The sequence below is a fragment of the Acomys minous genome, assembly GCF_964271855.1.
Source record: "Acomys minous genome assembly, chromosome: 8".
Classification (NCBI taxonomy): Eukaryota; Metazoa; Chordata; class Mammalia; order Rodentia; family Muridae; genus Acomys; species Acomys minous.
The window spans coordinates 116,891,764-116,915,275 of NC_140489.1; the positions used below are offsets into that span (position 1 = coordinate 116,891,764).

At 46.8% G+C, this 23,512-nt stretch overlaps 1 protein-coding gene across 1 annotated transcript in view; it reads right to left on the reverse strand.

The window, feature by feature from the left end:
• LRPPRC (leucine rich pentatricopeptide repeat containing) overlaps positions 1-10,214 on the reverse strand; it is an 84,255-nt gene extending 74,041 nt beyond the window's left edge. The window contains exon 1 of the mRNA XM_084792252.1: positions 9,993-10,214. Coding sequence (XP_084648378.1) covers positions 9,993-10,141 — 149 coding nt within the window. The 5' untranslated portion in view covers positions 10,142-10,214. The remainder of the gene's footprint in view (positions 1-9,992) is intronic.
• Between the last annotated feature and the right edge of the window lie 13,298 nt (positions 10,215-23,512).

A 23,512-nucleotide genomic window follows, 5' to 3' on the forward strand; every position in this document is an offset into this window, starting at 1 on the left:
GCGTAACTGAGTGATGGAGCACGTGCTTAGCATGCAGCAGGCCCTGGGTTTGACCTCGGCGCCCCCAGAGCCACTGCTTTCCTATGCTATTAACAAGCCGTAAGTTGACTGGGTACGTGAAGTGGCATCAAAAGCTCTGTTACATGGTCCTGTAACCCAGAGCCTGTAATTGATGTGTAGAAGAATTATACTACAGAAATAAGTCAGAAACTATGGTAGGGGACTAGGGATATATCCAATAAGATGATATCCTGTCTACATGTGCATGTATGTGTATGTGTGTGCATGTCTGTGTGTGGGCATGTGTGTCCAAGTGTGTAGACAGCTGCTTGTTAAGTGACCAGAATGACTTAATGATGTTACCATCCACAAACCAAGGAAGATGCATATGTCCCATTCATCACAGCTCTCAATGGTTATTTGTTACTATAATAATCATCTAACACTATGGCCTTGCTAGTGTGAGGTAAAGAAAGCAACAGTACTTTTCACAGTTTGGTAGTTTATTTCTTTTTATGAATGTATAATATTTGATAGTGTGTATAATATTTGATGTTAAAGGCTATCGTGATTTTTGCCAATTTTGAATAAAGATGATATACATATCTATGTGTAAAAACATAAATGCTGATCTTATTTGGGTAAATACTTTTCAAGTGTCTATAAAACCACCTTTCAAAATAGTTATCCAGTGTTTACTCCTACGGCAGCCAATGAGAGCTGTTTCTCTATACAGAAGCCTACCAGCATTTGGAGCTATCAGAGTTAAAGATAAGGATACAAATACAGGGAAAAGCATACTATTAACAGCTACATTTTAACGCATGCTAGGTAGCAGTGAAGTAGGATAGTCCCCAGCCCTTATACATGAGAAAACTGACAAATATTGCCCAAATAATAGAAAAGGCTAGTTAAAGATGTGATGGCAGAACCAGTATTTGCATCTGTCTGACACAAGCCCATGTGGCATAAGAGCATCAGTGACATCACGCAGCTGCGATGCAGGAGCCACACTGCAGAGTGGTCAAAATGGAAACCTCACTAAGGACCAGCAGACAACGGGGCGTCTCTAACGGCAGGGGAGCGGGTAGTGTGGGGTTTATTAGGACTATGGACCGTCCTGGACAATACAGGAGCAGTGCCCTGCAGCTGCACGCTCAACTTGTTCCGTTATTCTATGGACACAGAGATCTTAAATTCATCTCTTAAAACCTCTCCTTCGCCACCTGACCGTGCTACGTGAGTTTCTGCTACGCTGTCAATATGGTGAACTATACCCACTGCTCTGAAATGTTCACCCAGCTTACACACGTGGCTGCACATTGCTAGGCTCACTTGAGTTTTAGTTCGTCAACAATTCAAAACTGCGGTGCCAACACGACCCTGGTATGTTCACCTTTCCCGTTTCTCCACTGCTGTCCACACTGCCATCCCAAATCCAAGACCTCAGCACAGTTACTTCACTGCTCTCTCACCCTTGCTGGAACCAGAATACAAAAGATTTTCACACAAAAGCCACACCCATCTTCTCCAAAATCATCTTTCTTTATGCCATTTAGGATCCTAAAATTGATTTTTGTTTTGTTTTCATGTTTGTCACAGCACACTTATCAAGTTCACTTGAATTTACAAGGCACCCTGTGTTAGTATCCTTACCCAGGCAGTGAGTCAGCTGATGACTCTCACTGCAAACTTTCAGCTGTAGTAACAGAAACAGGAGCAAGAGATTCGGACAGAAGAGTAACAGTGTCTCCTGTAGGTAAGTTTCAGACAGCTGTCTGAGCCACAAGGCAGAGTGGCACACACGCAATCCTAACACTCAGGAGGCTGGGCAGGTGGGTCCAGGAGTCCCAGGTCATCCTGGGCCATGGTAACAGCACTGGCCATTATCACTAGAGATTTTGGCCAAATTGTTACAACCTCTTCCACTATGGTTTGAATATTGTCCTCTCCCAAACTGATGCTGACATCAACTGCCAATGTAATGGAGGATGAGATAGAGCTTTGAGAAAGAGGTTCTCTTGCCTTCTGCCTTTCGCCATCAGATGACACCCAGAGGGAAAGAACAGGCTGGAGGTGGCTAAGAGGGTAACGGCAGCTTGCCACCAAGGCTGATAACCAAAGTTCAATCCCTGGGACCATATGGGAGAAAACAACCAACTCCTGCAACTGTAACCTCCTCTATCTGCAAGCCACAGTGCGTGTACACATGCCTTCATGTGTGTGTCTGTGTCTGTATGGTATCACACACCTTTAACCTCACTGTTTAGGAGGCACAGGCGGGCATTCAAAGCCAGCCTCAGCTACATTGCAAGTTACAGGCCATTAATGAAGACATATTGAGACCCTGTCTCAAAAGAAATGAAGGGAGGGAGGGAAAAATAAAGAAAAGAGGGGTTGGAAGACAGCTTCAGTGGCCAACAGTGTTTGTTGCTTTTACAGAGGACCCAAGTTTGATTCCCAGCACCCACACTGGGCAGCTCACCAATGTTTGGAACTCCAGCCCTGAAAGCGCAGGCCTCTTCTGGACTCCACAGATACTGGTATGCATTAGCGCACAGACAGACAGACAGACAGACACAACACCTTTTAAAATTTTTAAAAAGGGAAGACCTCATCAATGTCAACTTTTTAATATAGTATTGTAGGCCTCCAAAGCTGTGAAAAAAAATGAGTTTGGGTTTTTGTTTGTTTGTTTTGTGTCAGATACTCTCTAACAGCGTAAGTCTCTAAGCCTAAGCCTTAAGGGGCAGGAAGGAAATGGATGGCTCAGTGGTTAAGAGCACTGGCTGCTCTTCCAGGAACTAGGCTCAGTTCCCAACACCTACATGACAACAGCTCATAGTCAGCTGTTAAATCCAGTTCCAGGGCACCTGACACGTACTCTGGCCTGCATGGGCACCAGGCACACATGCGGTACACACATAACACACGTAGGAAAACTCTCACACAGTATTTCCCTCACAAGAGCCTTACTTGTAAAAAGTGACTGAGGTCCTGCAGTGAGTCTACAGTGCACTTCTAGGCAAGATGGTTTTGAGACTGCATTTACACAAAAGTGTTCCCTTTCAGTGGGTTTACTTTTTAAAAGATTAAAAAAATAATAACTATCATATCTAGTTCTTTTCTTATTGGTTTTTTGGTTAAGACAATATAAAGCTATAAAAATGTTGGTCTAAAGGCTCGAGTGACAGCTCAGTGGTTAACAACACTGGCTGCTCTTCTAGACTAAAGTTCAACTCCCAGCACCCACATGGTAGCGAACCATCTGTAACTTCAGTTCCAGGAGGCCCGATGCCCTCTTCTGGCCTCCAGGGGCACTGCATGCACACGGTGAGCAAATACACATGTGGGCAAAGCACCCATGCACATAAAATACAAACAACTCTTTAAATGTCAGTGTAAACCTAAAAACAATGTGAAGAAGATAGTAAATATATAAATAGGAAATACTCAGAATGGGCCCCACAACAAGTAAAATCTGCAGACAAACAAATGCCCTGCATTTGGGCAACACGAAGAAAGTGTCCCTAACGGGCCTGGCAAGTAAGCTTAGCGAACATAATCTAAAACTCTTGCTACAGCATTTTCTCCTTTATCAGTCAGAAGAAATCCTAATACCGCTTTCCAAAGTCTGTTCAAATGTAAGCTGTGCTGTGACAGCATGACTCGGGAGGTCATCAGCCTTCCCAAGCATCCTATTCCTCACCACAGAAGAAATGCCTGCCTGGAGATGGAGGCGCAGCTCAGTGGGAGAGCCCTGGCCCAACACGCACGAGACCCTGGCTGCTTCTTTGCTACACACACAGACCTACCTTGTGAAAACGGGGTGAGGGAGCCTAGTAATGTAACTCTTACCCCTAATAAAACAATACTCAACAAGTAATTGCTCTCTTGCTATGTGAAAGCACAGAGAAAACTTGTAGATTTTTAAAACATTTTGTAAAATTTCTCCTTGATGTATTACTGTAAAGACCATGATTCTCCAAAAAGTCTTGTCAAACTCGGCTTTCTCCCAACAGGGTTTCATGCCTTATGACGAGTCTTAGAGCACAGTGACACCAGCGGTCCTTCCAGCTGCTCTGTCCTGAGACAGCAATCCTTTTCGCCCCGTGTCAGGCTTCTCCCGTGTTTTAGCTATGGTAGGAAGTGCAGGAGAATGCATTAACTAGATCTGATGATATGAAACGAAGGACATATTTTTCAGAATCTATACAATCAGAATGGCATGGATTAGATTCTAAAGATCTCGTCCAGATTTCATATGCATTTTGTGCAACATTTTTATGGAGCTGAAAAGACAGCTCAGGCAGAGAGCTTTCTGCTGCAGCATACCCAAGTTAGGATCCCAGCAGCCATGTCACAAAGGTCACAACCACTTGTGACTGCAACCCCGGGTCCCCTGACACCTTCTGGCCTTCCTATGCAGCCAGCTGTACCAGTGTGTACATACATACACACTGTTAAAAAGAAAACCTTTTTAACATGAACGTTCTGTCTAGAAGCCATTTCCTTCAGCATCCAGAGCACACATGAGAACAGCCCAGAGTCAGGAGCGCAAGCTGAAAGATCTCCATCCCTAACTCACCAGCAACTGTGAGGATGGACTGTGGGCACCAGGCATGACAGGCAGGATAAGGTCTGTACAGACGGGAAATCTACTCTCTCCATCCTCCACCCTCCCCAATCTCCTGTGCTCTCTCCAGGAGAGGAAGACCTTCACTTCCGGACCACTAGTTGAGGCCCCCAATCTGCAGTACTGCTCCCCACTGCCCATGCTGCCCTCTTCTAAGTCTGCATAAATTTTGTCAAGATCCATCACACTCCAAATCCTCCTCTGGGCCATGACCCTGCCATGATCAAGCATGACGCTAACACGACAATCAACTGCCCCCTGCAGTGCCAGAGTTCACCACCCCACACAAGACAAAGCTTGGCTTCCAAGCCATGGACTTCTTTACCCTGCAGACACACGGAACATGAGCTCCCTCTTGGGTCTGGGAGGTGGCTCGGTGGCTAAAGGTGGCTACCAAAGACTGACTTGAGTTCTGTCCCCGGATCCTCATGGTGGAAGGAGAGACCAGGGTCTTCAAAGCTGTCGACTGACTTCACGTGCACACTGTGGCACGTGTACCCACACCCAGTAAGAGAACATGCGCACACTCTGTCGGACTGAGGGACAGGTGGTCAGACGGACAGTCTCCTTCCCAAAAACGAATGGGACGGCCGTTTGTGAAATCACCAACCGACCAACCAGGCGGTGGTGGCGCATGCCTTTAATCCCAGCACTTGGGAGGCAGAGGCAGGCGAAGCTTTGAGTTCGAGACCAGCCTGGTCTACAGAGCGAGTCCAGGACAACCAAGGAGGGCTACACAGAGAAACCCTGTCTTGAAAAAGAAAAAAGAAAACAAACAAAAAGAAATTCCCAACCAAGTATCACCTTCTTCTGCGCATGTAAGGCCACTAAGGGACTGCCACAGCCTTCTATGACTCACAGCCTACACACAGAACGCAGGGGCTGAGTCTTGCGTTTGACAAGCCAAAAAGACTTCGAGTCTTAATCACAAAGTTTTCTTATCTTCCAGTGACAACTCTCATTGAGATGTGTAATTTTCACCTTTGGGCCACAATCCTCAATCGAGATCAATTTCACACAGACTTCACTCTGCATTTATCTTTCTTCTGAAAGATAAACATGAGGATTATTCTAAAACAAACAAAGCCTCCTCACCCTCCTCATAGAGGTAACGGCCAGAAGAATCTTCCCTCACTAATGCCTACTAGTCTAACTCAGACACAGCACCTCTGGAGAGCAGAACCGGGGTGGCCGTGCAAAACCGCACTGCAGCAGAGATGTCACTAAGTGGCCCTTTTTAATCTTCATCCCATAATACCTCTCTTCCAATGTCTACTTGCTCCTTGGCTTATTCAACAAATGTCTGACACCTACTCCACAAACAGAATTAGACATAAAGGGAGGCAAGACAGCAAGATAAAGTCCTTGACTTTAAGGGCAGGTCTGCATGGCACATGTAATAGCACTCGGAGGTTACGTATGTGCCAGGACTAATGGCATTTTACCCATACAGGATCTCAGAGGACATGAGGAAACCCAAGTGCAAGAAGCAACTGAAAAGATCTATCAGAGGAAGCAGACTTCCCACCACAAGGAGACTGAGCATCACATTCAAAAGCAGAAAGGCATGCACCTTGTCCTAGTGGGGCCCTCCTGACCCACACCGACAGCACCTCTACCATCTGGGGGTTGTTAAAACACACAGAGCCCCAGGCCCTGACCAGACCTCATAACCACATTCTGCACTGTCCTAAGGTTACTAGGAAATTCAGCCCTCATTGTAGTGTTTGGTACGGTGAGGACTCAGCTTGCACGGAAAGACAGGAGGTGAGGCACAGCTTCCACGGCTCCTGTAAAAGCGGCTGTGTACATCGGAGCCAGTGTGCTCAACTGTGAACATGAAACGACACGATCACGTTAGCAGGAACTCTAGAGAGAGGGTGATGGGGGCTCGAGAGATGGGCATCCATTCTAGATGAAGTGGGACTCCCAGGACCTTATCACTTGTCAATCAAAGCGGCCGATGAGACCTAAGTGGAGAAAGAAGCAGATACACGTGTGGGCCCTTTCTGAGTACCAGAAACAGCAATGCTCGGAGCCCAGACTTGGGAGAATAGCTGTGTTGGGGCTGAAGTACCTGTAATTCAGCCAGAAGGAGCTAGCCAACTGACAGTCCACACCCAGGATGAACTATGCAGCCGCCTGTGATGGAGAGGCAAGTAGTGACGAAGGCACTGAAACTGAAAGGGCCATCTACAAGGAGGGACAAAGTGAGGAGACGTACACTGCCAGCAACAAAACTTCCAAGTATGTGGCGTGTGGTGGCACACGCCTTTAATCCCAGTACTCGGGAGGCCAGGCAGATTCTTTGAGACAGCCTGGTCCAGGACAGCCAGGACTGTTACAAAGAGAATACACACACACACACACACACACACACACACACACACACACACACACACACACCAAACCCTCCAAGTACACGACCATTTAATTCACAATCATGGAAAGAAACTGGAAGGAAGCAGCTGCAAAAAACTCCTGAGAAGCAAGAAGCTGGCAGCGCCAGGCAAGGGACGTCACGAAAAGCAAGCGAGAGATAGCACCACCACCAGATTCCAGAACAAAACACAGATCGCATAATTATGACGTCGTCTTCTGCAAAAATAAAGTAAAGCCAATTAAATGTCTCTCGGAAAGATAGACTAAGCGGTTAACAACGGCTCTCTCTGAATGATAGTTAAGGAAGCCGGTTCATGTTTTGCTCTGTAATTTAGGTATTCCTCAAGGAGCATGCGTTTTATGGTTTAAAAAAAAATGGGGCTGAAGAGGGGCTCAGCAGGTGAGAACACTTCCTGCTCTTCCAGAGGACTCACGCTCACTTCCCAGCACGCAGGCCAGCCAGCTCGCACCTGCATGTAAGTGCAGCTCTAGGGGATCTGACATCCTCCGCACACACAAACACATAAAACAAAAAGGATCTTTAAAAAAAAAAAAAGTTAAGGCTCTGGTCATGCGGCACCCACCTTAAATTTCAGCCCTTGGGAGACAGGCAGGTGAGGTTGAGCCAGCCTGGTATACGTCCCAAGACAGCCAGACCTACATATAGACATAGACACTGTCTCAAAAGACACTGAGGCCTCAACCAGGTATGAGAACATCGCAGAGAGTAAATGGGAGGTGAGCACAGGAGACAGCAGACCGCGGGAAAGAAGGAGTCCTGAGAAATGCTGTGGTTTTCAGATGGAAAAGGCGCAGGCAGGCTTACAAGCTGTGGGCTGGGAGACTGTAGGAAAAGTGTTCAAAGTCCAGAGAAAGAGAACAAATACAACATTACTGCCTGCTGTGGCCTAAACACAGCTCTTCGCGCAAGACCAAGCACTGTGCTCAAATACCTGACTTTCTATCTAGGAAACACAGACCGGGTAATGACACATGTTCACCATGAACAGACAAGACTCTGACGTAATAATGTCACTGCCTGCCTTTTTTCTTTTCTTTGGCGCGCGCGCCCGTGTGTGTGTGTGTGTGTGTGTGTGTGTGTGTGTGTGTGTGTGTGTACGTGTGGAGGTCAGCTGCAGGAGCCATCCTCTCCTTCCATGTGGATCCTGAGGAACAAACTAAGGTCATCAGGCTTGCAGAGAAAGTGCCTTTTTCTTCTTCTTTTTAAAAATGCATACAATTAAATGTGCAAGGGTGTTTTATCTACATTCATGCCTGCGTGAGGGCGTTGGATCCCCTGGAACTGTACTTACAGGCAGTTGTGAGCTGCTAAGTAGGTGCTAGGAATTGAACCCAGGTTCTCTGGAAGAACAGACAGTGAGTGCTCTTAACCACTGAGCCATCTCTCCAGCCACAAAAGCTGGCCCATAAGGTCACTTTTTGGATCATGTTAAGACAAAGCTTCTGAAGAGACGCCTGAATCCTGGATGACAATAAGATGAGCTTTTACAGTGACACCTGGCCCCTCTCCACTACAGACAAGCCTAAGGAAGGGTCAGAGGGGCTAGGTTCTATGCAGCAAGGTCTAAGATTATGAGCCAGGAAATGGGATCCAAAGCCGATGGACACCCAGACCAACAGTCCGTCACTAAAACGTGTTCCATTTCCCCCAAACACAAGAGTAAAGATCAGCGACAGCCCTGCCAACACTGGCCTCTGGCCTCGTGAATGACTTGAGGCAGTCACTATGAGAAAGTCAAAGGAACAGGCACTTCTCCAAAACGGAAGTTAGGGGGTGGAGGACGAAGAGACCGGGCAAAAGCAGGGGCATGAATTCTGAAGCCTCACTTGCCCAGGCTGAACACACAAAAAAAAAAGCCAGGCAAAGCCTCAAAGCACAAAGAAGCATCACTCCAAAGATGTGTGACTCAGCTGTTCAGGAACCACAAAGCATTTTCTTCATCCATTACACACAGTGCCAGGCTGGCCGGTGAAGACAGTGACGTCCATTACAGTAACAAAGCAGTTGCTGCTCCATGCCAAGCCCTGCATCTCAGGAAGTTCTCTTAACCGCAGTACCGTGTCCACCTGTGTACCCAAAGACACTAAAGCCTGGGCTGTTGGTGATTAGTCCAATGGCACAGTGCAAACAAACCGAAGCACCCTCAGTCCGTGGCACCCCACTCCAGGTCACTAGTTCTTCAATTTTTCTTGCTAGACCCCAAAGGTCTTTTGTGGGTCACTCACTTGTCAAGTTCTCTCTGGTACCTAAGTTTCCCTCTTCTTTTTTCTGGTGATTAGAACAGTCGTCAAATGGACACACTTACCTCCCTATAACCTCAATCCACGAGGGAGTACTTAGACAAATCCTTGACACTAACTGGGAATTTGACTTGTTTTTGAACACATGCGTAGATCCCAACAGAGTACCTTGCGTGTGCTCACTAATGCATCCTTCCGAGACAATGTCCAACTCAGGACGTCTGCGTAAATACTGAAGGAAAATTCCATTCAACAAAACGCAGACAAAAACCTGAACTGACCATCATCAAATGTCAAGCCCTGGGTTCACTCAAAACTTCAAACCCCACCCCCGGGTGGAGGGGTGGGGAGGGATGGGACCGAAGGCTCTTAGGACTACATGTGACAGTGTGGAAGAGCACCCAGGTAGCTTACGCTTCAGGGAAAGCATATTACCTGCCCCCACCGCAGCAACCCCCGCGCCCAAAAAACCCTTGCGCTTCCAGAGCGGTCCTCAGTCCGAGAGCAGGTGGCGGATCCCAAGGAGAAGCCGGAAGCCAGCCATGCCCTCGACCATGACCTTCTCATGGTCGCGCAACCCTAGTCACCCAAAACCACCTGCAAAGCGTGGGAGGCTCATGCCTGAGCTGCCGGGACCACAGAACTGGAGCGAACGAGCCAGACACCGGCCGGTCCGCCGCAGCCCGCCAGGAGGAAGGGGTCCGGTACTCACCCTGCAGCCGGCCGGCCAGCAGTGGCCGCCACGCGGGTGACGGTGGACAGCCGGGCCGGGCAGCTCGCCAGGAGGCGCAGGGACAGTGGGAGGCTCGGAGCTGCCGTGGCCCCGAGCAGCCAACGCGCGGGTCTCAGCAGGGCTGCCATGGCTCGGCGTAGCCAAGGCAGGATGCACGCTCCTGCCGGGGACCTGGAGGAACACGTGACGACCCGGGTCGCCCTAGTGGGACCGACCAAGGGCCGAGAGCGCCCAGCGGAGGGGGAGGCTGGAGCCTCGCTAAGGTGTCACTAGGGGAAAGCCGAGCTTCCTGGGGCACCTGGATCCGTCCTTCGTTTTTACAATATATCATCTTTTTGCTCTGCACGAAGCATCCCCGTTTCCATATCCAGCGGCCCCCGGCTCTCAGAGAGTTCAGCCACATCACCCCCTACACTTTGCAGTTGGTAGAGTCCCTAGAGGTCGACCCCGCCCACGCGCGCGCAAGGGCTTGTGGGAGGGGCCAACAAGAAGAGACCCCGAGGGTTGCCGGGAAGGGCCGACTGTGCAAGATCCCGGAGTGCCTTATAACGTTCCTTCCCTGCGTTTAGGCGGCGTCTGAGCGATGCCCTAGTTGCTCAGCGACGTGATTACTGCTGTAGCTCTCAGAAACGCGGGCCAGAGGAACCACCTTGATAAAGGAAACTGGAGGCTGTGGGCCTCCAAGTTAAATACATGCCATTTGTGTGATTGGGGCTGGGGATAGGGTAGACGAATATACAGACTCCATCCTAAGTGCCTCATTTCATGAAATAAATGGATTTTTAACAAAGGTCGTATAGTTTTAAAAGCCTAGATTGAACTTTTCTCTTTCTCGCTGTCTTGCTCCTCCTTTCAGTTAATGCACCAATACAGCTATTAAGGTAGTGGTGTGATTATCTGCGGGCTAGTCTGGGGCTAGTAAAACAAATTGTTGCCTACACGGGGCTTGCAGACTGAAAGGGTCCCCTGTGCACTGGCGTGAACCCGGGAACAGGCTTCCACTCTGTATTGCCAAGTGAACAATCAAATTCTCCCTCTCCAAGTATTCCCATCTGACCGTCTCTCCTGCTGGACAAGAAACTTCTGAGCACACAGAATGCGACCTCTTCCGTAGCGGAAGCTCTTCCTCAGAGTTGAGACATAACGCCCCGTGCATTGAGCATTTATTGAATGGATAATCCTTTAGAGTTAACTTGCCTTACCTTTCTTTTGGAGGGGAGGAAGCAATTTTTCATCCCCAGAAAAAGATGACTTTACAAAAAAAAAAAAAAAAGAGGGGGGGGAGGGGGCTGGAGAGATGGCTCAGAGGTTAGGAGTGCCGCCTGCTCTTCCTAAAGGTCCTGAGTTCAATTCCCAGCAACTACATGGTGGCTCACAACCATCTATAATGAGATCTGATGCCCTCTTCTAGTGTGCAGGTGTAGATGGAGGCAGAGCACTGTATAATAATAATAAATAAATAAATCTTTTTTAAAAAAAGATGACTTTACTCCGAGTTACACTACTGAGGGCCGTGATAGACTGGAGTCCATCCTCTCAGTTGGCACCACGACTATTTATTGAACACGTGTTTTGTGCCAGACACTGTTTAAGATCCTGGAGATAAAAAAGAGAAACAAACAAAAAACAAAAACAGAACAAGTCTTAACTTAGACGAAATTCCATACATTTAAAGAGACAGCTAAGAACTGTGATGTAAAAAAAAAAAAAAAGGAGTAAAGGTAGGTTAGTATCTGTGGTGATTAATCTTGATAAGATTTAGGGCCACTATGGAAACCAGCCCTTGGACATGTGTGTGAGGGAATTTTTATGTTGGACTAACTGAAGTGGGAAGAACCGCCCTAAGTGTGAGTGGCATCATTGGATGAGCTGGCAGGGCTGAATCAAAGGGAGAAAGCGCTGGGCACCACTAGTCGTCTCTGTTTCCTGACAGCATATGCAACACAACCAAGCTCTTGCTGCCTCTTTCCCACCACGATGGCTAAAATAAACCTGTCTCCTTTAAGTGGCTCTTCTCTGCAAAGTCAGAGAAAGTCACCTGAAGTGAGTGAGGAGCGTCTGGAGGGAAAAGAGAGCCAGCTCTTGCTTCAGTTTCAGACAACAGGAGATTCAAAACCCTAAAGCGAGACCCTCTGAAAAGCACTAGAGGACCAGAGTGAGCAGGGAGTTGGCTTGGATGAGGAAGTCATAGAGGTGTTTGGCAGGCAGTCCTGCAGGGTGTTAACCTTGATGACCTTTGCACTCACAGGGAGCTGCCTGTTGGGGTGTGGACTTCTGTACAGATGAGATGGAAAGCCGCTGGAAAAGTCGATGCATAGGGGGCTGGAGAGATGGCTCAGTGGGTAAGAGCACTGACTGCTCTTCCAGAGGTCCTGAGTTCAATTCCCAGCAACCACATGTGGCTCACAACCATCTATAGTGAGATCTAATGCCCTCTTCTGTCATGCAGGTGAACATGGAGGCAGAGCACTGTATACATAATAAATAATAAACCTTTCAAAAAAAAGTCGATGCATTGCTGTGATACAAATTCACTTGCATTTTTTTTTTAAGACTTATTTTATGTGTAGGAGTGATTTGCCTGAGTGTATGCATGTGACCACAAATGGTTCTGATGCCCTCAAAGGTCAGAAGAGGACTTTGGGTGCCCTGGGACTGGAGTTACAGTAGTTGCAAGGTAGGTCATGTGGGTGCTGGGAATTTGAACCAACCAGTACATTCAACAAAAAATGCAGACAGTCCAAGCATTTGTCACACCCAAGGAAGACGAGGGGTTTGCATACCAATGTGGAACAGGGCTGGTAGAAGTAATTGTGGCAATGGGTTTTCTAAGTATTTACTCCTGAAAACTCTACTCCTCGGTTCGATGGTTGGTCTTAATTGTCAACTCGAGGAAACTTTGAGTCAGTCACCTTGGCGGCAAATCTTTGGGAAACCTCCAGGGTGAGAAAACCCACCCTACGTGTGTTCGCATTCCATGGACTGGGATCCCAGAGTGGATAAAGAAGAGAAAGTGAGCCAAGTGCCAGGATCTCTCACTTGTGGCTGCCATGTGACCAGAAACCATGTGTTTACACAGCCATTCCTTCCCCTCCAGGATCCCACGCCTTCTTAAAGCAGACAGAGTAAACCCACCCTCCCTCCCTCCCTCCCTTCTTCTCTTCCTCCCTTCCTTCCTTCCTCCCTTTCTTCCTCCCTTCCTTCCTCCCTTCCTCTCTGCTTCCCTTCTCCCTTCCTTCTTCCTTTCCTTCCTCCTTTCCTCCCTCCCTCCTTCCCTCGCTTCCTTCCTCCCTCCCTTCCTCCCTTCGTTCCTTCCACTGCTCCCTTCAAGTATTATGCCACAGCAGCCAGCAGAGTAACATGGCATCAGTGCCCCAGACACTTTGTGACACAGTGCGGCACATGAACAGCTTCCAAGGAGGAGAGGTCTATTTTCGCTCACAGTTTCAGAGGTCTCAGTTGCTGTTTCCCTTGCCTGTCTCACTTGAACAGAGCATCAAGGTGACAGGAATTTGGAGAAGAGGAGGTTCTTTGCTTCATCTTGGGCAAGAAGTAGAGAAGAGAGGAAGGGACAGGGGACCAGGAAAAACCTTCAAAGGCACTGACTTAGTGGCTTGCTTCCTCCTTCTAAGCCAGTAGCTCTTAATCTTATTAACACTTCGACCTTTTTATACAGTTGCTCATGGTGTGGGTGACTCCCAACCATAAAATTATTTCATTGCTACTTCATTATTGTAATGTTTCCCTACTGTTATGAATAGTAATGTAAAAATCTGATAAGTAGGATATCTGCTATGTGACTTCTGTGAAAGGGTCCTTCAGCCCCTAGAGGGGTTGCGACCCACAGGTTGAGAACCACTGCTCTAAGTCCTGTCTCCCAAGGTTCCTAACATTTCCCAAAATAGCAGCACCGGCTGGGGACAAGGTGTTCAGTATATGAGCTTGTGAGGCATAAGTAAACCAGAGCATTCCACTCTTGGCCCTGAAGGGTCAAGGCCATCTCATAGTGCAAGATGGATACAATCCAACGCAAGAGTTCTCAAAGCCATGACAGTTAAAATATCTTCAGAGTCACTGCTGATTCTCAACACAAACTCTTAGCTGTGAGCCCCTTCTAAAAAGTTAAAGACAAAAGCAAGTTACATACTTCAGACATCAGAGGAAACAACTCTGATCCCAAATGAGGTAATGGGGGCACAGAAAAGAGGGGTGGGATCAAAGAGAGACCAAAACCCAAGAGGATAAACTTTAAATGCTGTAACGTCAGATCCAGCATCAAGCCATGTGATATGGCACAGTGGAAGATCCAACCATTTTGGGCAGGGTCAACAGTTGACCTTGTCATTTACAAGCTCAGTTAAAGATGGGGGGAAAGGGGAGAGAAGTGGGGAAAGGAAGTTAGGGAGGAGGGCAAGGAGACAGGTGGGGGAGTACGATAAACCCATTTTTGGTTCAGACCTTGTTGGTGTCTTCAAAGGATACCTTAGACATAGTCTAGAAGCTAGGGGTGGGGGCGAGTGGGATGGCGAGTGTGTATGTGTGTGTGTGTGTGTGTGTGTGTGTGTGTGTGTGTGTGTGTGTTGCAGTTCAGAGTCTGTTCTGAAGCTCTGATTGATCAGTAGTGGCTTGATTACAATACATTTTGCTCTCTCCATTGACCTAATATTTGAGTAATGTTGGATCTAAGCAGACCCCAAAAACCATCTCATGATGAGAAGGGAAAGCATCAGCCTCTGGAGACCAGAGAACAAGCGAAATAGCAGGCGTGGTGTTGAGGGGAGAACCAGGCAGAGGGAGCAGCAAGAGCCTAGACTGACAGCTTTCCTGTCTGCCCTGTGCACGCCTCTTTAGTCATAGAAAGGGAAGACCCACCCAACTCCCAGAGGTGTTCACCCAGAGGCCATCAAGGCAAGGAGAGAATCCTTAGCCCAGTAGTTTCTAATGCTCATAATAGAAACAATGTGCTCAATAATAGAAACAATGTTTCATAGAAGATACAAACACACACAATGCAAACAAGCAGGACGTTTTAGGCTGGTGATGTCCGTGAGTTCAGAGTTAGTCCACTGTGTTCCAGCCCTGAGCAAACTGGGTGTGGTGGAGCCAATTTATAATCTCAGCGCTTGGGGCATGCGCCACCACTGCCGATAAATATACCATTTATTTTTAGGGTTTCAGAAGCCCTGGAACTGGTGTGAGCTGCCATGTGGACGCTGGGAACAAAACCCAAGTGCTCTGTAGGAGCAGTCAGTGCTCTTAACCCGTGAGCCATCTCTCCAGCCTCAGTCCCAGCATTTGAAATGGAAGACAAAAGGATAAGAAATTCAAAGTCATCTTCATCTACATGGCAAGTTGAAGGCTAGCCTGCACTACATGAGACCCTGTCTCAAAAAAAAAAAGGAAAATATCAAAGAAAAATAGTTTTATTACACGTTATATCTTTGAATATTGACTCATCTACTATGTCTCACTTTTGTAAATGCTGACTGATCTTAGTATGAACAAACTAATTGTAATAGGACGTTTTGTTTGAGACAGAGTCTCACTATGTAGCCCTGGATGGCCTGGAACTCTTTGTGTAAACAAGGTTGGAGTTAAAGGCATATGCCACTATGTCTGGCTAGAAGATATTCTTGAGACATTCAAGGCAATTTGACTATACTGGATAGTTTTATGTGAATGTGACACAAGCTAGAGTCATCTGAAAGGAGGGAGCCTCAATTGAGAAAATGTCCCCATAAAATCCAGCTATAGGGCATTTTCTTCTCTTTCTTTCTTTCTTTCCTTAAAGATTTGTTTTACTTATTAATATACAGTGTTATGCCTGACAACCACAAGAAGTCACAGATCTCATTATAGATGGTTGTGAGCCACCCTGTGGTGGCTGGGAATTGAACTCAGAACTTCTGGAAGAGCAGCCAGTGCTCTTAACCTCTGAGCCATCTTTCTAGCCCAGCATTTTCCTAATTAGTAATTGATGTTGGAAGACCCAGCCCACATGGGTGGTGCCATCCCTGGCCTGGTGGTCCTGGGTTCTATAAGAAAGCAGGCTGAGCAAGCCACAAGGAGCAAGCTAGTAAGCAGCACCTCTCCATAGCCTCTGCGTCAGCTCCTGCCTCCAGGTTCCTGCCCTGCTTGAGTTTCTGTCCTGACTTCCTTCAGTGATGGACCATAACGTGGAAGTGTAAATCAAATAAACCCTTTCTTCTCCAACTTACTGTGTTTCATTATAGCAATAGAAACACAAAGATATTGAATTTGGAGTTTACTATGTGATACCAAGAGTTATTGGTGATTTTTACAGGTAGATAATGGCTTTGTGATTACAGGGAGAAAATTTGTTTCTTCCTTCCTTCCTTCCTTCTTTCCTTCTTTTGTTTCTTTCTTTCTTTTTTTGGAGGGGGGGAGTGGGGATCTATTGTCACTGGCCTATCTGTGGATTATAATAACATGACATCTGGAGTTGTCTTTATCCAAAAATGGGGAAAGGATATAGCTAAATTGGTAGAGTGGTTGCCTAGGATACACAAAACACTGGCTTTAATCCTCAGCACCACACAAACCAGGTGTGGTGGCACATGCTTCAATCCTAGCACCCAGGAAGGCTGAGGCAGGAGGATCAGAAGTTTAAAGCCATCCTTGGCTATATAGTGAGTAGGAAGGCCACCTAGGCTACATGAGACCTTGTCAAGAAGGACAAATATAACATTATGGGGACTTGGGGGGTTGTTTTCTTCTTTATAATTTAATGTGTTGGAAAAAAAATGTTCCTAGGGCCTGGGCAGCAGCTCAGAGGTAGAGCACTTGCCTACCACACAAACGTTCAGCTACTGATACTAAGAGAAAAAGTGGTTCATAGAGAACTTAGTTTTTGACTGTGCTTTTATTTCTCCACTCATGGTTGGAGCATGAGTCAGAGTTTTAGGAACCCTACACACAAGCAAGTCAGTGTACATGCAAATAGGTGCCTGCCTGTACCCAGGTGCCGCACGGCTGAGATGACTTTCCCAAACATCCAAACTTGCTGTTAAATCACTTTATGCAAACTATTCAGGAACTAAGATTTTAGCCTTCATCTTCAAAACTAAAGTTTCAAAAGAGAGAAACACCTTCAAGATTCTGATCTGAGCCCGATGGTGGCACACGCTTTGAATGCCAGCACTTAGGAGGCAGAGGCAGATGGTTCTCTAAGTTTGAGGCCAGTCTGGTCTACAAAATGAGTTCCAGGACAGCCAGGGCTACACAGAGAAACTCTGTCTTAAAAAAAACAAAGAGAGAGGGGGAGGGGGAAGAAGAAGGAAGAAGAAGAAGAGAAGGAGGAGGAGGAGGAGGAAGAAGAAGGCGTGGTGGCAGGCGTGGTGGGGCACGCCTTTAATCCCAGCACTCAGGAGGCAGAGGCAGGCGGATTGCTGTGAGTTTGAGGTCAGCCTGGTCTACAAAGCGAGTTCAGGACAGCTAGGGCTACACAGAGAAACCGTGTCTCAAAAAAGATAAGAAGAAGAAGGAGGAGGAAGAGGAAGAGGAGGAGGAAGAGGAGGAGGAGGAGGAGGAGGAGGAGGAGGAGGAGGAGAAGAAGAAGAAGAAGAAGAAGAAGAAGAAGAAGAAGAAGAAGAAAATGATGATAATGATCAGAGAAGAGGGTACTTTACACCCTAAATGGGAAATTTGCAGAACAGAAGATATTAATCTTATTTGGCTTTGATCAATAAATTTGTTTCTTGTCTTATAGTAGATTGCGAGACTCCCAAAGGATAAGAAAACAGCATTGATCATTCGTAATTTCATGTTGACATTTTGGAGTCGCCTTCAGTCTTCACACAAACACATCTAAAATAGTGTGAGTTCAGGAGCAAGTGATTGCCTGGAGTTTAAATGCCTGTTTTGCTTAGAAAGCCTTAGCATATTTTAATCGGCAAATCTCATGTTTAGCCAGAACTGGGTTTTCTCTTCAGGCAACTTAGCTGATGAGTCCAGAGCTTCTCCCATCTGTGACAACATTTTTCATATCCAAGTTTATTCATGTATGTAATTCTCAATTATTCAAAAAATATTCTGCTCAGCCCCTTGTTTGCATACAGCCCCGGGATTCTCAAGAGCCATCATAGTTGCTGCCTTCAGCCATCCTTCTGTCAAACAGATTCATCTGGAAGTGCACAGAGCAGGAAGACAGATGCGGGGTCATTTACTATGAGAAAATAACCCGGGCTGGCAACAAGGAGCTGTTGCTGATATTTTCCCAGTGTCTCCAAGTGTGAAGGCTGGCAAGTCTATGTGTTTCCCATAGGGCAGATAGTGTCTGGGTAAATCAATATAGAATGACGCTCAAATGCAGCGAGCATATCAGGGTGCTATACAGCCAACTCCTGTCAAGACAGGAGCTGGTGCTACAACACTGCAAACAAACGTTAGGAAGTCCTTATTGAACAAAATTTTGTTTTTGTTTTTGTTTTTTGGTTTTGGTTGGTTGGTTGGTTTTGGTTTTTTGAGTCAGGGCTTCTCTGTGTTGTCTGGGCTATCCAGGACTCTCCTTGTAGACAAGGCTAGCCTCGAACTCACAGAGATCCGTCTGCCTCTGCCTCCCGAGTGCTGGGATTACAATTGTGTGCCACCACGCCTGGCTCAGCAAAATTGATAATTACTAAAATGTGATGTGTTTCTCAGTCTTCTGGTTGACTGATGTTTTGTTTGTTTCATTTTGTTTCAATAGAGCTAGGAAATATATTTAATTTTCTCTGAGCATATGTAATGTGGACTTTCTGTTGTTCTCTCTATGAATTAAAAAAGTGATTTTCTGCTAGGCAGTGGTGGTGCACACCTTTAATCCCAGCACTGGGGACTGGGGAAGCAGAGGCAGGCAGATCTCTGTGAGTTTGAGGCCAGCCTGGTCTATACAAAGAAATTCTGTCTCAAAAAGCATCATCATCATCATCATCATCATCATCATCATAATGCCGGGCGTGGTGGCGCACGCCTTTAATCCCAGCACTCGGGAGGCAGAGGCAGGTGGATCGCTGTGAGTTCGAGGCCAGCCTGGTCTACAAAAGTGAGTCCAGGACAGCCTAGGATACATAGAGAAACCCTGTCTCGAAAAACCAATAATAATAATAATATTAATATTAATATTAATAATAACATTTGTGAACACTTTAATCCAAATTTCCTTCTGATAATTTCACCGAAGTTAAGGGGAAAAAAGGCCAAAAGATTTTGTTTAGTCTTAGAAAATAATATATGAGCTCTCTTTCTTATTTCTATTCTTCCCCCCCCCCTCTCTCCCCATGCTCATATAATAAACCCTTCAATATCTAGAGAGAGGGAGAGGGAGAAGGAGAGAGAAAATAATATGTGAAAGGCTGAAAATGTATCTCAGTGGTTGAGGACTCACCCAGCATATGTGAGACCCTGGGTTCAGTCCTCATAACTAGAAAGGAAATTGTTTTTTATTGCAGTAATTTTCAAGACCCTTATCATCTAGGCTTAATTAATATATCATCTTGGTTGAAGTAATGATCCTATAAATAAAATCTGGTCAATCAAAGTTCTACGGGAGCTAGTAAGGAAAGTGGGTCACAGTTCTGTTGCTGTGAAGAGGCACCATGACCAAGGCAACTCTTAGAAAAGAAAGCATTTAATGGCTGGGCGTGGTGGTGCACGCCTTTAATCCCAGCACTCGGGAGACAGAGGCAGGTGGATCGTCATGAGTTCGAGGCCAGCCTGGTCTACAAAGGGAGTCCAGGACAGCCAAGGCTACACAGAGAAACCCTGTCTCGAAAAACCAAAACAAACAAAAAAACAAAGAAAGCATTTAACTGGGGGTTTTCTTACTGTTTTAGAGAGCCAGTCCACGAGCGTCGTGACAGGAAGCAGACAGACGTGCATTGGAGCAGCAGCTGAAAGCTTCACATCCGGATCCACAAACAGCAGGCAGTGGGGGAGGGAAGGAGGGGGAGACTCTAGGCTTGGCATTTGCCATGGGGTTTTGAACTTCAAAGCACACCCCAGTGTGACACCCTCCTCCAACAAGGCCAAACCTCCTAATCCTTCCCAAAAAGTTCCTCTAACTGGGGACCAAACAGTCAAACATACAAACCTAAGGAGGCCGTTCTTATTTAAACCACAGCAGAGGGTGTTTTAGGCTAGTGCTCCTCAGCTGAGCTACAGTCCCCAGGGAGAGTGTTTTAATGCTTAAGGTCATGGTACCTGAAGACTATGAAGACCGGCCTATAGTCAGCCTCTTCTCTACTGTGTGGAGAGAGTCCACTTTCAAGGGCAGATACTAGCATCAGTATATAGGAGGATGGAGGGAGCGAGGGAAGGAGAGGGAAAGGGAGGGAGAGAGAGACAGAGACAGAGAGACAAGGAGAGAGAGACAGAGACAAGGAGAGACAGAGAGACAAAGAGACAAAGAGAGAGACAGAGACAAGGAGAGACAGAGAGACAAGGAGAGAGAGACAGAGAGACAGAGAGACAAGGAGAGAGAGAGAGACAGAGCAACAAGGAGAGAGAGAGAGAGAGAGAGAGAGAGAGAGAGAGAGACAGACAGACAGACAGACAGACAGACAGACAGACAGACAGACAGACAGAGAGAGACAGAGAGACAGAGAGACAGAGAGAGACACAGAGAGACAGAGAGACAAGGAGAGAGAGAGACAGACAGACAGACAGACAGAGAGAGACAGACAGACAGAGAGAGAGACAGACAGACAAACAGAGAGAGAGAGACAGAGAGAGAGAGAGAGAGAGAGAGAGAGAGAGCATCTAATGACCTAGATTGATTCTCTGGGTAGAGACCATGCAGTATCTGAATTCAATCCTCTAGTAAACCGAGGCAGCCTATCCCTGCTTGTTCCTGTACTCAGTTTGAATGAGGCTTTGTTATTTTCATCTGAAAGGGTCCTGACCAATGGAGACTCAACGTGGAGAAACAGACATCTACAGTGGGACTGCTATGATTAGAATATTAGAGAATTTCTTAGAATTAAAAAAAAAAGCCAGCATATAGAGAACACGTTGCACACATATGCTTTACTTATTTCTTTTGTTTGCTTATAACACACTGCCTTATACATGATAAGTGCACACTCTACCACTGGGCTACGTCTCCAGCCCTACTTGTTTGCTCAAGGACCAAGTTTCTTTTCATGCTATCATCTGAAACAGAAGGAGAATGTCACCTTGTGACATTTCACACCATGTGAACACTGTCCTCCATTACCATCTGCATCAGAGGCAGCTGTGACTACTCACCAGAGACCCTTGTGTTGGTCCCCATAGTCATTTTTTCATAGAAAGTGTAGCACACGGGGTGGGGGGGCGGTCATTAGATGCTCACGTGAGATCTTGGCCACCCTCTTATGTACCCCCTGCCAGCAATATGTAATTATGACCTGATTGCATGTGGCCCAAGGGTCTCAGGGAGAGCTAGAGAATACATAAGGCAGGCAGGTAACTGAAGGTGGGGACACCACCTGTGCCGAAGTTGTCATTCATGTGTGGCAGGACTTGTCTGTCATACAACTGTTCCGAGGTCACCTACACTCCTGATAGTAATGAGCCCCTCACCCATGCTACATAAATAAGCTTAACAAATTCACTGGCCTGCTGAGTCCACTGAGGTGGGCTCATATGTGGTCTGTTGTTGGTGCCCGTTCTGGGGTGAATAGGTGCTTAGTTTTGTCTCCCCAGAAAAAGTTCACACAACACACCTTTGCCAAGCAGCGGTCTCTCCAGTTGCCCCTGTGGATCTCTCAGATCCCTGGTGGTCTGATAATACAGACCATTGGCGGGTGTCCCAGATGAAACCTCAGCCTTACTCTAAATTTGCATGAAGTAGAAATCACAAGGTTTATAGCTGGAATCCAAGAGCAATCCAAGAATAGAGAGAGGTCTTAAGATTATTTTTTTTCCCCTGGCCAGGCGTGGGTGGCACATGCCTTTAATCCCAGCACTCAGGAGGCAGAGGCAGGTGGATCGCTGTAAGTTCAAGGCCAGCCTGGTCTACAAAGTGAGTCCAGGACAGCAAAGATAATGTAGAGAAACCCTGTCTTGAAGAAGAAGAAGAAGAAGAAGAAGAAGAAGAAGAAGAAGAAGAAGAAGAAGAAGAAGAAGAAGAAGAAGAAGAAAGATTATTTTTCCCTGACGGGGCGTGGTGGCACATGCCTTTAATCTCAAAACTGGGGAAGCAGAGGCAGGTGGATTATTGTGAGTTTGAGGCCAGCATGGTCCACAAAGTGAGTCCAGGACAGCCAAGGCTACACAGAGAAACCCTGTCTTGAAAACAAAACACCAAAAAAAAAAAAAAAAAAAAGGTAAATTTCTCCCAAGCCTTTCTATTTCCATACTTCTCTGATAAAAGTAATAAATCTCACCCCCTCAACTCCCCAACCCACCCCCACCCCCGTCAAGCACCACGCTCCAGGACCCAGCCCGGACTGGTCCGTACTGCCTCTATCTCTCACTGATTCATAGGTTGCCTTACCGGGGAAATACTGAGTTTCAGCTTGGAGGGCAGGAGGTCTGTTGGAGTGTGTGCTAAGAACTCTGGGAGGGAGAAGGAAGTCAGTTGATAATTCATTGGCAGCTGAAGCGAGCTTCGGACGTGAGAGGACCCTTCCAAACTACCCTAGCCTCAGCTGAGGCACTGGAGCCTTTAGATCCCTCACTGGGTTCTTATTGTCTTGGTGACCTTTCAGGGGCAAAGCACGGCCACCGGCCAGGTGAAACTTAAGGCAGTTCCCAGCTAATAATGTCAGCTGAGATCTATCAGCTTCTTATGCTCTCAGCATAGGAATCTCCCTAAAGGAATCTCATGGGAATCTCCCTAAAGAGGGATTCTGTATGACAAACAACATCCTCCACCACACGGGTCTATTGAGCCACTTCCTCCAAGGGACACACACACACACACACACACACACACACACACACACTTGTTTTTGAGACAGGATTTCTCTGTGTAGCCTTGACTGTATTGGATTCACTTTGTACACCAAGCTGGCCTCAAATTCACAGAGACCTGCCTGCCTCTGTCTCCCAAGTGCTGGGATTACAGGCATGTACTGGCTGGGACACACTTTTGAAGACTGTTAAGATAAGACCGATTCAGAGGAGGTAGCTTGACTAGATCTTTGCATTGGTTACTACCTTCTATGAATCCTACAAATGACCCAGTTGACTAGAGTCTGAAGGACAAAACTGAAAATTGTGCTACCAGGAAAGTTCTGACCCTTGCAAACATGGAGTCTACAAAGCTGGCAATCCTTGAGCCCTCTGAAGACATGAGGAGGAATCTTTCCTCCAGTGGCTTCAGATGTAGGCATGAAAAAGAGACCATTTGATCAGGTAAAACCATTGTAGCCAGATTGCAGATCAAGAGCCACTCCTGCTGGGCAACGCGGCGCACATCTTTAATCCCAGCACTCAGGAGGCAGAGGCAGGTGGATCTCTGTGATTTGAGGCGGACCTGGTCTACAGAGTGTGCTCCAGGACAGCCAAGGCTA